At 34.6% G+C, this 13,160-nt stretch overlaps 1 protein-coding gene across 1 annotated transcript in view; it reads right to left on the reverse strand.

Annotated features, from left to right (window-relative positions):
* Positions 1-9,626: 9,626 nt before the first annotated feature.
* Positions 9,627-13,160, reverse strand: part of LOC132753657 (WD repeat-containing protein 11-like) — a 33,626-nt gene continuing 30,092 nt past the window's right edge. Inside the window, exons 25-27 of the mRNA XM_060744151.1 lie at positions 13,021-13,101; positions 12,184-12,328; positions 9,627-11,437 (exon numbers count right to left, since the gene is read on the reverse strand). Coding sequence (XP_060600134.1) covers positions 11,295-11,437; positions 12,184-12,328; positions 13,021-13,101 — 369 coding nt within the window. The 3' untranslated portion in view covers positions 9,627-11,294. The remainder of the gene's footprint in view (positions 11,438-12,183; positions 12,329-13,020; positions 13,102-13,160) is intronic.

The following is a 13,160-nucleotide window of genomic DNA, read 5'->3' on the forward strand; positions in this document are numbered from 1 at the left end:
ATTTACAGTAAATGGACCCCATTGGAAATAAGCTTTTAGCTTAATGGGCAATCCTAGGGTAACATAGAACATATACTGGTGCCTCATATTTCCGTGGTACTTAACAGTTTAACACAGACAACAAAAGTTAAAAGGATAAAATTCTGGAAAACACAGTGAATATTGTAGGATAGACATGACAATTGCATCACAGTTTATTCTATATAATGTTTGCATGTAAGAAATTATGTATACAACATTGTTATTAACACCCATCTGCGGCCTTGTGAGTAAATATGTGTTCTCATATTTCCAAGGCAATTACATTTTAACAGACTCAAAACCAATTTAGTAAACTTTTTTTATTAGTACACCTACGCCTAGGCTCATCTGAAAGGGGCGATTTTCTCTTTGGCATTATCAAATACCTCAATATGGTTGTTTAACAAAAAAGATTTTCTTAAAAGGTATGAAATCTAAAAGAAAAATGGTGAAATATTAAATAACTTTGCTCTTAATCTGAATAAAATATATTTTTTAGTTCTATATGTAACATTTCGATAAAAATACAATAAAATAGTAAAAGTAAAACTACTGGCAGGTTCATTAAGTCTAGGAGGCACTTTAAACTGTTTAAGCCATATACCTTGGAAATATGGGTACCTCGGAAATATGAGGCACCAGTATACTCGTTAATTAATCTTATAATTATTTTTGTTGCATTTATGTGTGCGTTTTTATATATATATGGCAGTTGATATATGTGATAACATTGTATGTGTTTATGTCTATTCCCTGAATAAATCCATACGATACAATAGACTAATAATCGCTGAGCAGATTTCTCAGGAACAACGAAGAATAAAGGGGCTCCAGGTACAAGCTGATTACAGTTAGAGTCTCCAAATGAAATCTGAGTAAAGTTCCAAAAGAACAAGGTGAGTACTTTAGAGTCTCCAGGAAAAAACTGTTTAGAGTCCCCTAGAACAAGGTGAGTAGAGTCTCCATGCAGGAACAACCTGAGTATATATATATATATATATATATATATATATATATATATATATATATATATATATATATATATATATATATATATATATATATATATATATATATATATATATATACAGTAGTGTCTCTAAGAAAAAGCTGAATACAGTACAGTATAGTCCCCAGACACAAGCTGAGTAGAGTCCCCGAGAAAAAGCAAAGCTGATTAGAGTCCTTAGGATCAAGCTAAGTAAAGTCACCAGGAACTGGCTGCATTAAATCATCAGGGACAAGCCAGATTTAAATAAAGTCCCCTGGGACAAGCTGATACAGTAAAGTTTTCAGGAACAAGGTCAGTAAAGTCCTCATGAACTAGCTGAATAAAGTCCTCAGGAAAGCGGAGTAGTCCTCAGGAATAAGCTGAATAAAGTCCTCAGGAACAAGCGGATAAAGTCCTAAGGAACAAGCTGAATAATTTCCTCAGGAACAAGCGAATAAAGTCCTCAGGAACAAGCGGATAAAGTCCTCAGAAACAAGCGGATAAAGTCCTCAGGAACAAGCGGATAAAGTCCTCAGAAACAAGCGGTGTAGTCCTCAGGAACAAGCGGTGTAGTCCTCAGGAACAAGCTGAATAAAGTCCTCAGGAACAAGCTGAATAAAGTCCTCAGGAACAAGCGGAGTAGTCCTCAGGAACAAGCTGAATAAAGTCCTCAGGAACAAGCGGAGTAGTCCTCAGGAAAAAGCTGAATAAAGTCCTCAGGAACAAGCGGAGTAGTCCTCAGGAACAAGCTGAATAAAGTCCTCAGGAACAAGCGGATAAAGTCCTCAGGAACAAGTAAAATCCACAAGAACATGCCGAGTTAATTTCTCGGGAACAAGCTGAGTTAATGTTCTCAGGAACAAAATGAGTACCTAGTATAATTTCACATTCCAAGACCCATAACACTTACATTTAAAGTCTTTCATGAACTTGAAATACAGAGTTGAAAATTGAGTGCAAGAAATAATTTAACTGCAAATTTAGTTATATTGATGGTAATCACATTTTAAAACATTTTAAACATGTCTCCAGATCGTAATGGCTTTTCACTTTTAATGAAGTATAGTTCTGTAAACATTTGAAACTATCAGATTAATTGATGTTAAATTGGAATGCAAAATTTAGCAATCTTCATGAAAACAGAAGAAAAGATGGCAGCATGGTCAAATGGTTAACGGACAAGTAACCTAAGGATTGCTGGTTCAGAACCCTTGAGGGACAAGCAGTTGCTTCCTTGAACAAGAAATATTACGTTAATTTGTTGCTTATTTAGTAATTTTTAGAACGGATTCGATGGCGATGCTAAACTAAGGCTTTCTACACAGTTGAACTAATATATAATGTTTGAATAAACTAATCTGTATAATTTACCTATGCAAGCATTACATTGTTTTGCAAATTTCCGCATGACATGGTCGTTTTTTTCGAGTTGCGATTTGTTTTAGAAATGTTAGTCAAAAAAAAAATTCTCGAGACAGCCGTAAAACCCATTTGCTTGATTCCAATGCAGATTCGATTTTGTACAAGTTTAGTGGGTCTTCTTTCCAGTAATATAAAGCCCAAAGCCCTAACTTTAGAAAAAATGTCCAGCAGATTTCCGTACGTATGGCATGGTCGTTTTTTCGACTTGCGATATGTTCTTTCGGTAATTAAACTGTTTTTTTTTCCGACTTATTCTTTCTGTATTCTCGAGACAACAGTTAATAAACCATTTGCTTGATTTCCAATGCGGATTCGATTTTGTACAAGTTTGGTGAGTCTTCTTCCCAGAAATATAAGGCCCAAAGCCCTAATTTAAGAAAACTGTCCAGCAGATTTCAGCATGACATGGTCGTTTTTTTGATTTGCGATTTGTTCTGTCTGTATATAATCTAGAAATTTTCGTAAAAAACACAATAATATCGAGACAACCATGAAAAAGCATTTGCTTCATTCCAATGCGGATTCGATTTGTACATATTTGATGGATCTTCTTTTCAGAAATATGATGAAGGGCCAAAGCCCTAACTTAAGAAAAATGTCCAGCAGATTTCCGCATGACCTGGTCGTTTTTTCGACTTCCGATTGGTTCTTTCAGAAATTTTCGTAAAAATACAATATTCTCGAGACAACCGAGTAAACAGTAATATAACGCCCAAAGCCCTAATTAAAAGAATAATGTGCAGCTAATTTCCACATGGCATGGCGTTTTTTTCGACTTGCGATTTGTTCCTTTTGTATATAAACTGTAGAAATGTTCGTAAAAAAACACAATAATATAGAGACAACCGTGAAAAAAGCATTTGCTTGATCTCATGAATTTCTTTTTCTTCTCTTTATGATCAATAGAAACACACAACAGAAGATACGCCTTAGAGACGACTATAAAATAAATTGACCGGACCAGGGAAAGTAAACTGTGTGCATAGCTATGAATATTATAAAGAAGAAATGAATTTCTTTTTCTTATTCTCTCCCATAAAATATATAGAGCAGACAAAGCAACATCGTCTCCAATCGTTCAGTATAGATTCCAAAGATAGAACGCATTGGTATTTTTTTGATAATACATATATCATGCATGATTTCGTTAACTTATTTTAACATTCTCGACAAATGCTACGAGTATACCCCCCCCCCCCGTAAAAAATAAATAAATAGAATCAAGTGATATCCATCCTAAGTGTTTTTGTTTTACAAGTACACTTCTGAGCATTTTTTTTTCGTCCTAAACGTTTGTTAAAATATGTCCAATATGCCAATATAGCCTCAGCTCCAGATACGTATATGTATGGATATTTCTGGCAGATATATAACATTTTAGTACACTTTCAATATATATGAACGCATGCGAGTTTTTATTTGTTACGCAAAGTGAAGGACAAGAGCTATGGCGGGCGTTCGTTGCCAAAATTCCAGACATGTAAGACATGTTCCTTTTTAAAATGACTTTTGAAATGCGAACTTGTATGCCTACCATTTTTATTGTAAACCTCCTAATTCAATCTTTTATTTGAAGGTTACCGCCTTTATATAACAAGTTTACATATATATCGTAACAACTGACCTAACATCTAAAACGACAACAAATATACAAGTTCGTATCTTTCATTGCATGCAATACATATGCATGTTTGCACACTTATAGATCTGAAATATAAAAATGAAACGTAAAACTCGAATACAGAAAATAGAGTTTAAGAAAACGTGTTACCAGTTGTAGAACTACACGAATACGTAAACACAGTAACATGTTTAAAATGACAAAAGTAGATTTACAAAGTTAAACGATTTTAAGTCAAGCATAACGCCCCGCCCCTCTCGGAGTATTTACGAACTTATATTGCGGACAGGTATAAAACGGCGCCTCTCCCATATTTTTAAATAAAACTGAAGGACAACATACGGCATTTTTCATAAAATATATATGTTACATAAAAAACTTACATTTGTTACAAAAGTTTTGTCAGTAGCAACATCACTTGAAAATTGCTGATTTTACCATTTATGATGAAGATAACTTATGCATTACCTTATTTTTAACATCGTGTTTTTATCAGTTACAAATTATTTATCATTTTAGTGATTAGCCTGTCCGTGCTCTGCCTAGTGCCCTGTCCTGTGTTTTGTTTTGGGTCCGCCTTGGCTTCTTGCCACTTGTTCTTGTTGCTGGGTCATGTGGGGTTGCGTTCATTGAGCGCCGCCTTTCCTTGTTGATCTTGTTTATCATATATTCCTGAGAAACATCGGCGATGGGAAACAATGACCAACTTCAAGGGATTAATTTTATTAATAATGTTAAATACCACCCAATATTCTTATTGGTATCATTGAAAAATGTATTAGCACAAATTTCATTTTCAACAAAAACTATACAAGTATATTTTAAAGCGGCCACCGAGATTTCCTTTCCGAAATCAAGAAAATACTTATCCGTAGCACATATGTACAATCTTTAATAAGGTATTTTCAGTATGAATAAAAACTTTTTGCACTTGTTCATTATCCCTCATGTACAGACTCAATCAAACCGAGTCTGCAATTCTTATGTAATTTTGTAGTGATTAATGCTTCCGAGGGATCACTTTGTTTCCAGATTTTTATACTTCACAACAGCAGGATTCAAGTGCCGTGAGGCAGCTGTAAAAAGTTGCCCCGTACTTCACTTCAGTGTTGTTATATTTTTCTGGTCTTTCGGGATCATTGATGCCAGCGCTATTAAGTGTTGAGAATTGAGTACCGTTCAAGCCGGTGCTAGGGGGCGTGAGGCATGTTGCACTTGTTCATTATCCCTCGTGTGCAGACTCAATCAAACCGAATCTGCAATTCTTATGTATTTTTTTTGTGATTAATGCTTCAAAGGGATCACCTTGTTTCCAGATTTTTAATATACTTGTTCAAAACCTATGGTCTTAACTTCATTCAATATTTATTTTCCTTTTTGAATAAAGTATCTAAAGAAAGAGACGTTATTTTTTTCCAAATATATGAGTGTGGATTTAAGAGAGAAAAAAACAACGATAAGTTAGAAACAAAATTTTTAATACTTCTACGTAATTAATTTTCATTTTTAAGGCATCACTAGAAAGTTCATTAAGGATTCTTAAGCACTATTAAGTGTTGAGAATTGAGTTCCGCTCAATCCGGTGCTAGAGGGCGTGAGGGATGTTGCACTTATTTATTATCTCTCATGTACAGACTCAATCAAACCGAGTCTGCAATTCTTATGTAATTTTGTTGTGATTAATGCTTCCGAGGGATCACTTTGTTTCCAGAATTTTTTACTTGAGTCTAAAATTATCAACGCCGCATTTCCTTGATGATCTTGTTTATCATATTCTAAAATTATCAAAATTGACCAAGAAATAAAAAAGTAAGTAGGGGGCGCCATGTTTCTCTTACTGAATTTCAGAGTGTGTTTTTTTTTTTACTTGGGGATCATATGCCGTTTTTCATGGTATGGTACTTACGTGTCACATTGAAGGTTCCATGATAATCACCATATTAACACATCTGCGGATGTTTCAAAATTCAAAATTGTACCAGTTCATGTTGAATTTTGCTTAAGCCGGTGCTAGGGGGCGTGGACGATAACTTGCTCTTTCCATTACCGTCCATGAGCAGGCTCAATCAAACCGGCCTGCAACATTCTCAATTTTGTCGTTTTTAGCGTTCTTTAGGGATTCTTATTTTCTCTATTTTACAGAAAATAACATGATAAACTTTTTAACGAAAAGTTAATTCATTTTGATTTAATTCTTTTTTATTTTGAGGAAATATTATTATATATCGTAAATCGTATTAATCACACTTTTATTTCAATCCAAAATTATCAAAATATATTACGAAATAAAAAAAAAAGTTTGGAGGGAACGCCGTGTTTTTCTTACCAATTCGAGAGTGTTATTTTCAGACTAAAAAAAAAACACAAACAAATCAATACATCTATTTAATTCATTTTTATTTCCGAGGCACTCATAGAAAGCTTATGGAGTAATCTTTCATTTGATACAAATTATATTGGACTTTTTATAGAAATAAAAACAAGAGCTGTCCGTAAGACAGCGCGCTCGACTTTTTTATTGCTTGCCAATAAAAAAAGTTTTTGCAGTAAAAGGCAATACAAGAATCTCTGTATTTTTAAAGTGAACAATGGCCAATGGATAGGAATGAATTTTTTTAGATTTTTTAAGTTTTTTAGTGCTTGCCTATAATACAAAACATTGACAGTTAAGGGCCATAATTCAAATAAAATCTTTGACAGAATTACCTTCTCCTGGACATGTTTGGGAATCATGATTGTAAACAAGTATTCCAACTTTCAAATTAATATCTCAAACAGTTCAGTCAAAAAGTGGACTGGTACTAAAAACTTAACCAAGATTCTAAGTCGATAAAAGGCCTTAATTTTTAAAACAAATCCTTGACAGAGTTACCTTCTCTTGCGTACAGATGGGGGTAATGATGTGAAATAGCATTAAAAGTTTCAAAGCAATATCTCAAAGGGTTAAGGCAATAAGTGGATTTTACCCATATTCAATGTATTTTCTAAGTCAAAAAGGGGCATAATTCTGTCAAAAACCTTGACAGAGTTATGTCCTCTTGTCTGTTGATGAAGGTCGTGATGGTAAACAAGTATGGTCAGTTTCAAAGCAATACCTCCAATGGTTTTGAAATAAAGTGAGGTGGTACAAAAAACTTAACCAAGCTCAATACACTTTCTAAGTCAAAAAAGGGCCATAATTCTGTCAAAAACCTTGACAGAGTTATGTACTCTTGTCTGTAGATGGAGGTTATGATGGTGAACAAGTATGGTAAGTTTCAAAGCCATACTTGTAATACTTCTGAAATAAAGTGGGGTGGTACGAAAAACTTAACCAAGGTGTGACGCCAACGCTAACGCCGACGCCGACGCCGGGGCGAGTAGGATAGCTCCCCTTTTCATAGAAAAGTCGAGCTAAAAAATAGAATGGACGCCGTGTTTTTCTTCACTTTATTGAGAAATAGGAGAGAGGCGACGGGTATTATACCTGTCCGTACATTTCCGTGATAGAAGGTCGTAAGTACTCAGAGAGGGGCGGGGCGTCATGCATGACTTAAAATCGTTTAACTTTGTGAATCTACCTTTGTCATTTTAAACATGTAACTGTGTAAATGTACTGTTGTAGTTCTACGACTGGAAACACGTTTTATTAAATTATATTTTCTGCATTCGAGTTTTACATTTCATTTGTGTTTTTCAGGTACATATATATATCTACAAGTGTGTAAACATGCTTACATGTATTATATGCAATGGTAGATACGAACTTGTAAATGTGTGTTAGGTCAGTTGTTAAGATTTACATGTAAACTTGTTATTTAAAAGCGGGTGCCTTCAATTAAAAGATTGGATTAAGTGGCATATCATTTGCTGTGCACGAATGCAATCAAAAATGCTAGACATACATGTTCGCATTTTCAAAAGTAGTTTTCAAAAGGAACACATTACATGTCTGGAATTTTGGCAACGATCGCCCTCCATAAAGAGCCAATTTTGAATCATGATGTGATGTCTCATACAAAATTCTGGAAACAAAGTGATCCTTCGGAAGCATTAATCACAACAAAATAACATAAGAATTGCAGACTCGGTTTGATTGAGTCTGTACATGAGGGATAATGAATAAGTGCAACATCCCTCACGCCCCCTAGCACCGGCTTGAGCGGTACTCAATTCTCAACACTTTATAGTGCTGGCATCAATGATCCGAAGGACCAGAAAATATAACAACACTGAAGTGAAGTACGGGGCAACTTTTACGGCTGCCACACAGCACTTGACACCTGCTGTTGTGAAGTACAAAATTCTGGAAACAAAGTGATCCTTCGGAAGCATTAATCACAACAAAATAACATAAAAATTGCAGACTCGGTTTGATTGAGTCTGTACATGAGGGATAATGAATAAGTGCAACATCCCTCACGCCCCCTAGCACCGGCTTGAGCGGTACTCAATTCTCAACACTTTATAGTGCTGGCATCAATGATCCCGAAGGACCAGAAAATATAACAACACTGAAGTGAAGTACGGGGCAACTTTTTACGGCTGCCACACAGCACTTGACACCTGCTGTTGTGAAGTACAAAATTCCGGAAACAAAGTGATCCTTCGGAAGCATTAATCACAACAGAATAACATAAGAATTGCAGACTCGGTTTGATTGAGTCTGTACATGAGGGATAATGAATAAGTGCAACATCCCTCACGCCCCCTAGCACCGGCTTGAGCGGTACTCAATTCTCAACACTTTATAGTGCTGGCATCAATGATCCCGAAGGACCAGAAAATATAACAACACTGAAGTGAAGTACGGGGCAACTTTTTACGGCTGCCACACAGCACTTGACACCTGCTGTTGTGAAGTACAAAATTCTGGAAACAAAGTGATCCTTCGGAAGCATTAATCACAACAAAACCGATCATTAAACAGTTAAATATTCGTTTCAAATATCTTAAACATTGCTTACAAATGAACCTCATACGATTTGTTCATTACTTGTGTTTGAACTCACGGGGGATGTAGAGTGGGTTTATGATGAAACTATATACATGTACCATTAATGAATTTTATATACGAGTACACTCCTGCTTTGGGTGATAGTTAGGGTACCTTTATCAACGCCAATCATATTAGATCTGCTGTAAGTAAGCGCTTTTGTTTAGATTGGGAATGTCACCAGTTTGCGACCAAATTGGTTAAGTTGGATACATCCGATGATGATTTCTACATTGTAGTAAAATGTTTCTTGCATATTTAAACAGAGACATAGATATCAATGTTATCTATGTCTCTGATTTAAAACTATAACTGTTGCTTACGTTTTTTTAATCAGAAGTATTAAAATGGAAACACTGATGTTCACTCAACACAATAATATTGAAAATGTTGCAAGCTCGGCGTGATCGAGCCTATTCAAGAACGGCAGTGGTCAATTCAAAATACTCGTCCACGCCCCCTAGCACCGGCAAAGCTGAACTCAACAAGTCCTATGAGAAGGATTTGTCCATTACAAAGTAAGAGGTAGTGATGTGATTGTGATTTTTTAATACTGAAACAGTCTATTTTAAAATATCAAGCATAACATAAATGACTCATCTTCTAAATATTTATTGCACTTATAAATCATAACATGAAACAAATAATATAATAATCATTCAAACAAATTGAAAATCTTAAGAAAAACTTTAACATACAATTAAATAGTAGCAACATAGTTCACGTAGACAGAAATATGGAATGTACAAATAAAATTGTAAATCAATGGCTTCTGAAGGAATATTATATGTATATGTATTACAATTCACTTATAATCATCACCTACAAAACTTAGATATACTACATGTAGCTCTCTTCTACACGAGATTGGTCCCTATTATAAACAAGAGTGCCATTATGACCCTAGTTAACTCACTTTTAAAACTTAATTGCAGACTAAAGCCTAGGTAATCAAAGTTATCCCCAGTACATAGTTAACTGTAATCAGAGCCAGGATATAATGCACATGTATAAACCTTTTATATAGAACAGCAATATTATACTTATACAAAACCATCTAAGCTCTGGGCACTGGGTTTTTTTGAGAAGAGGATTTTTTGAAGTTTTCTATACTCAAGTCAAGGAAACTAAAGTAACCACAAGCCAATTTTGGCCACAGGGGCATGTCCTACTTTTGTAGAGGTCCACAAGGCAATGTTACATGCCAAAATATCTTACATGTATCTCTTGGCCATAATGTTTCACACACAAAATATTAAAAATGTGTTCATTATAAGTTTATGTGAAGTTCAATAAGAGACCCCAAGGTAAGGGAAAAAGCAGAGGGCAATGACAATAAAATCTAATCTATTCTAATCAATACATACATGTATATTGAATTTAATTCATGCCATTTATCCATTTAAAATTATTGTATACATGTTCTAATGAGTGAATAATACTATGTATTGTATATTGCTATACAGTTAACCTTTACCAAATGGATTTGTCCGTCTTTCTATCTGGACAAAACCATAAATCATTTTTAGGAAAAATGTCCAAAAAGGTACTGAATGAATAGCAAACAGTGCAGACCATGGTCAGACAGCACAGATAGTCTGGGTGATCTTGGTCTACATTGGTTGCAGAGAAAGAAGCAGTTGTTGCTGGTAGGCTAAGGGATAATGAGAAAAATATGAAAAATATAAGAACTTATTACAATCATTCCTTTCTATTATTTACTTCCATTTACTAAATTGGTTATTTTTGACATTAAAGCAGCCTTCATCTTTTATATTCTTCAGGAAAAACAATTTTGTTTAGTTTCAAACTAAGTAATTCAGCATTTTTATCTTTGAAAAGTGAATCCTAACATTAGAAGCCTTCCTTATATCAGCATCCATAAAGCTATTTTTAACGCGAAAGTGATGTTTGTTTCTAAAAATAGAGTATCGGTAAATGAATCCACTGCCCAGATACTAATTTGAATAAAGACTTCAGACTTCAGCAGATTATAGATATTGAGGAGTTTCCTTAGTGTTTATATATTTTAGTTATTTATTTATAAAATTCATTTTCCATCTATATTCCTTTGACTTGACATTTATTTGAAACAACTTTGCAAAAATAATAAATAAAAAAAATTAACCTTTAGAAAAGCTTAATTAGGCCGCTTTAATGTTTTTTTACCGTATTTTTTATCAACTATAAATGCACAACTTGCAAAATATTTGCACCACAAATGAACAGATCTTTTACTTCAGTACTCGAATCACTGACGAATTTCATGTAAAGAGAATTTCCACTTCTTTCATCAACTGTTCCCCTTTTTCTCCAGCTTTCTTACAGTAATACAATGCTGCTTGTTTATGTCCTAGATTAGACAGCTGTCTAGCGTACTCTAGAAAAACAGCCTCAATCACAGCACCTGCAAACATAAAAAATAACAAACATTTAACCCTTTTTCATGCTAAATATCTTAAAGGGACTTGACCATGTATCAAACTGGACAAAACCATTCATCATTTATAGGGGAAAACTTCAAAATATTGTCACATGAGCAGAATCAGTTGCTGTCAGCAGGCAAAGGAGAGAAAACAAAAGCATTCAATTTTATAAATAGTTTAAAGTCATGAAAATTCTGTTTGAAAAGTGAACAGTTTCCACAGGCTAAGGAGAGGAAACAAAGCATACACTTTTATAAACTGAAGGGTGTTAATTCACTTAATTTCTGTTTGCTAACTGAACAGTTTCCGCACTATAAATTAATTCTGAATCTTTGGCGGGACTGAAACACTCAGTGGAGAGGAGTAAATGAATGGAAGTAAATAAACCAATTAATCTGGAAAATCTATTTATAACAATTTTGTCTCAATGTTGATAATAACTTGACATAGTATAATTTGAGCCGCGTCACGACAAAACCAACATAATGGGTTTGCGACCAGCATGGATCCAGACCAGCCTGCGCATCCGCGCAGTCTGATCAGGATCCATGCTGTTCGCTATCAGTTTCTCTACTTGTTATAGGGATTGTAAGCGAACAGCATGGATCCTGATCAGACTGCGCGGATGCGCAGGCTGGTCTGGATCCATGCTGGTCGCAAACCCATTACGTCGGTTTTGTTGTGACGCGGCTCATTTTATCCACATCAAAGATACATTAATACGCACCATTATCCGGATTTATCTCTAGGAGGTTAAACTCTATTGCAGCCTCTATAAAACACGCAGCTCGGTTAAATTGTCTCATACCATATAACATCTCTATAGCTTTATTAAAATAACCCAGTGATAACAGCACTAATACAGCTGTACTCTGAAACAAAATAATAACATACATCAAGTCAAGTTTATATATGAGTCAAGGTCAAGTTCAGTCTGGTCTACTTGAAGGTCTTGTTCAAAAGGTTGTTGTGTCAAAGTATAAAGGCAATCTTACAAAAAAAATTTTTTAATTGTTCAAGATTTTTGATGGCAACAATGCTATGACAGTAGCAATTGCGCGATAGTTTTATAGGAAAAGTCGAGCTAAATATCATATTTTACTACGACAATGTAAACAATACTAAACGTGATTTACATTCCGATTTGATAGGTCAGTCTTTGTATAGAAATATACGCATTTATAGCTTGGTTTTTATTCTGGTCAAAGTAAAAATACACATTACAGTACAGATCATATTGGTTTGGTTTTTAACTGGTCATATATGGGCAGTGGCTTTCCTTCATAACTGACCAGTAATTAACAATTTCTCCACAAGTGACCGGCTACTAATCCAACATGACTTCTGCTTCAGTGGCGAGAGACAAATGACCATCTTACTCCATGTTCGAGATCAATTGTGACAGAGAACTTTATAATATCTAGTTTTCTGGGAAGGGAAGAAAAATTTCACTACAAAGTTATTGCTTATACAGGCAGACACTTTTTTTAAAACGATCAATCTTTCATGAGTTTGATATATTTATATAATTGAAACCTTTACACGAGATAAATATTAAGTTTACCTTCTGGTTAACATGCATACTACTCAAATGTTCCACCCATCTTTTCATCACTTCACAACACTCTGTATATACCAAAGTTGACTAAAAAACAGAACAGTAAAAGAATATTATCATGTTATCAAACAGACTTTATAAGCATA

This window comes from Ruditapes philippinarum, unplaced genomic scaffold, assembly GCF_026571515.1.
Source record: "Ruditapes philippinarum isolate M1 unplaced genomic scaffold, ASM2657151v2 ctg2829_1_1_1_1, whole genome shotgun sequence".
Classification (NCBI taxonomy): Eukaryota; Metazoa; Mollusca; class Bivalvia; order Venerida; family Veneridae; genus Ruditapes; species Ruditapes philippinarum.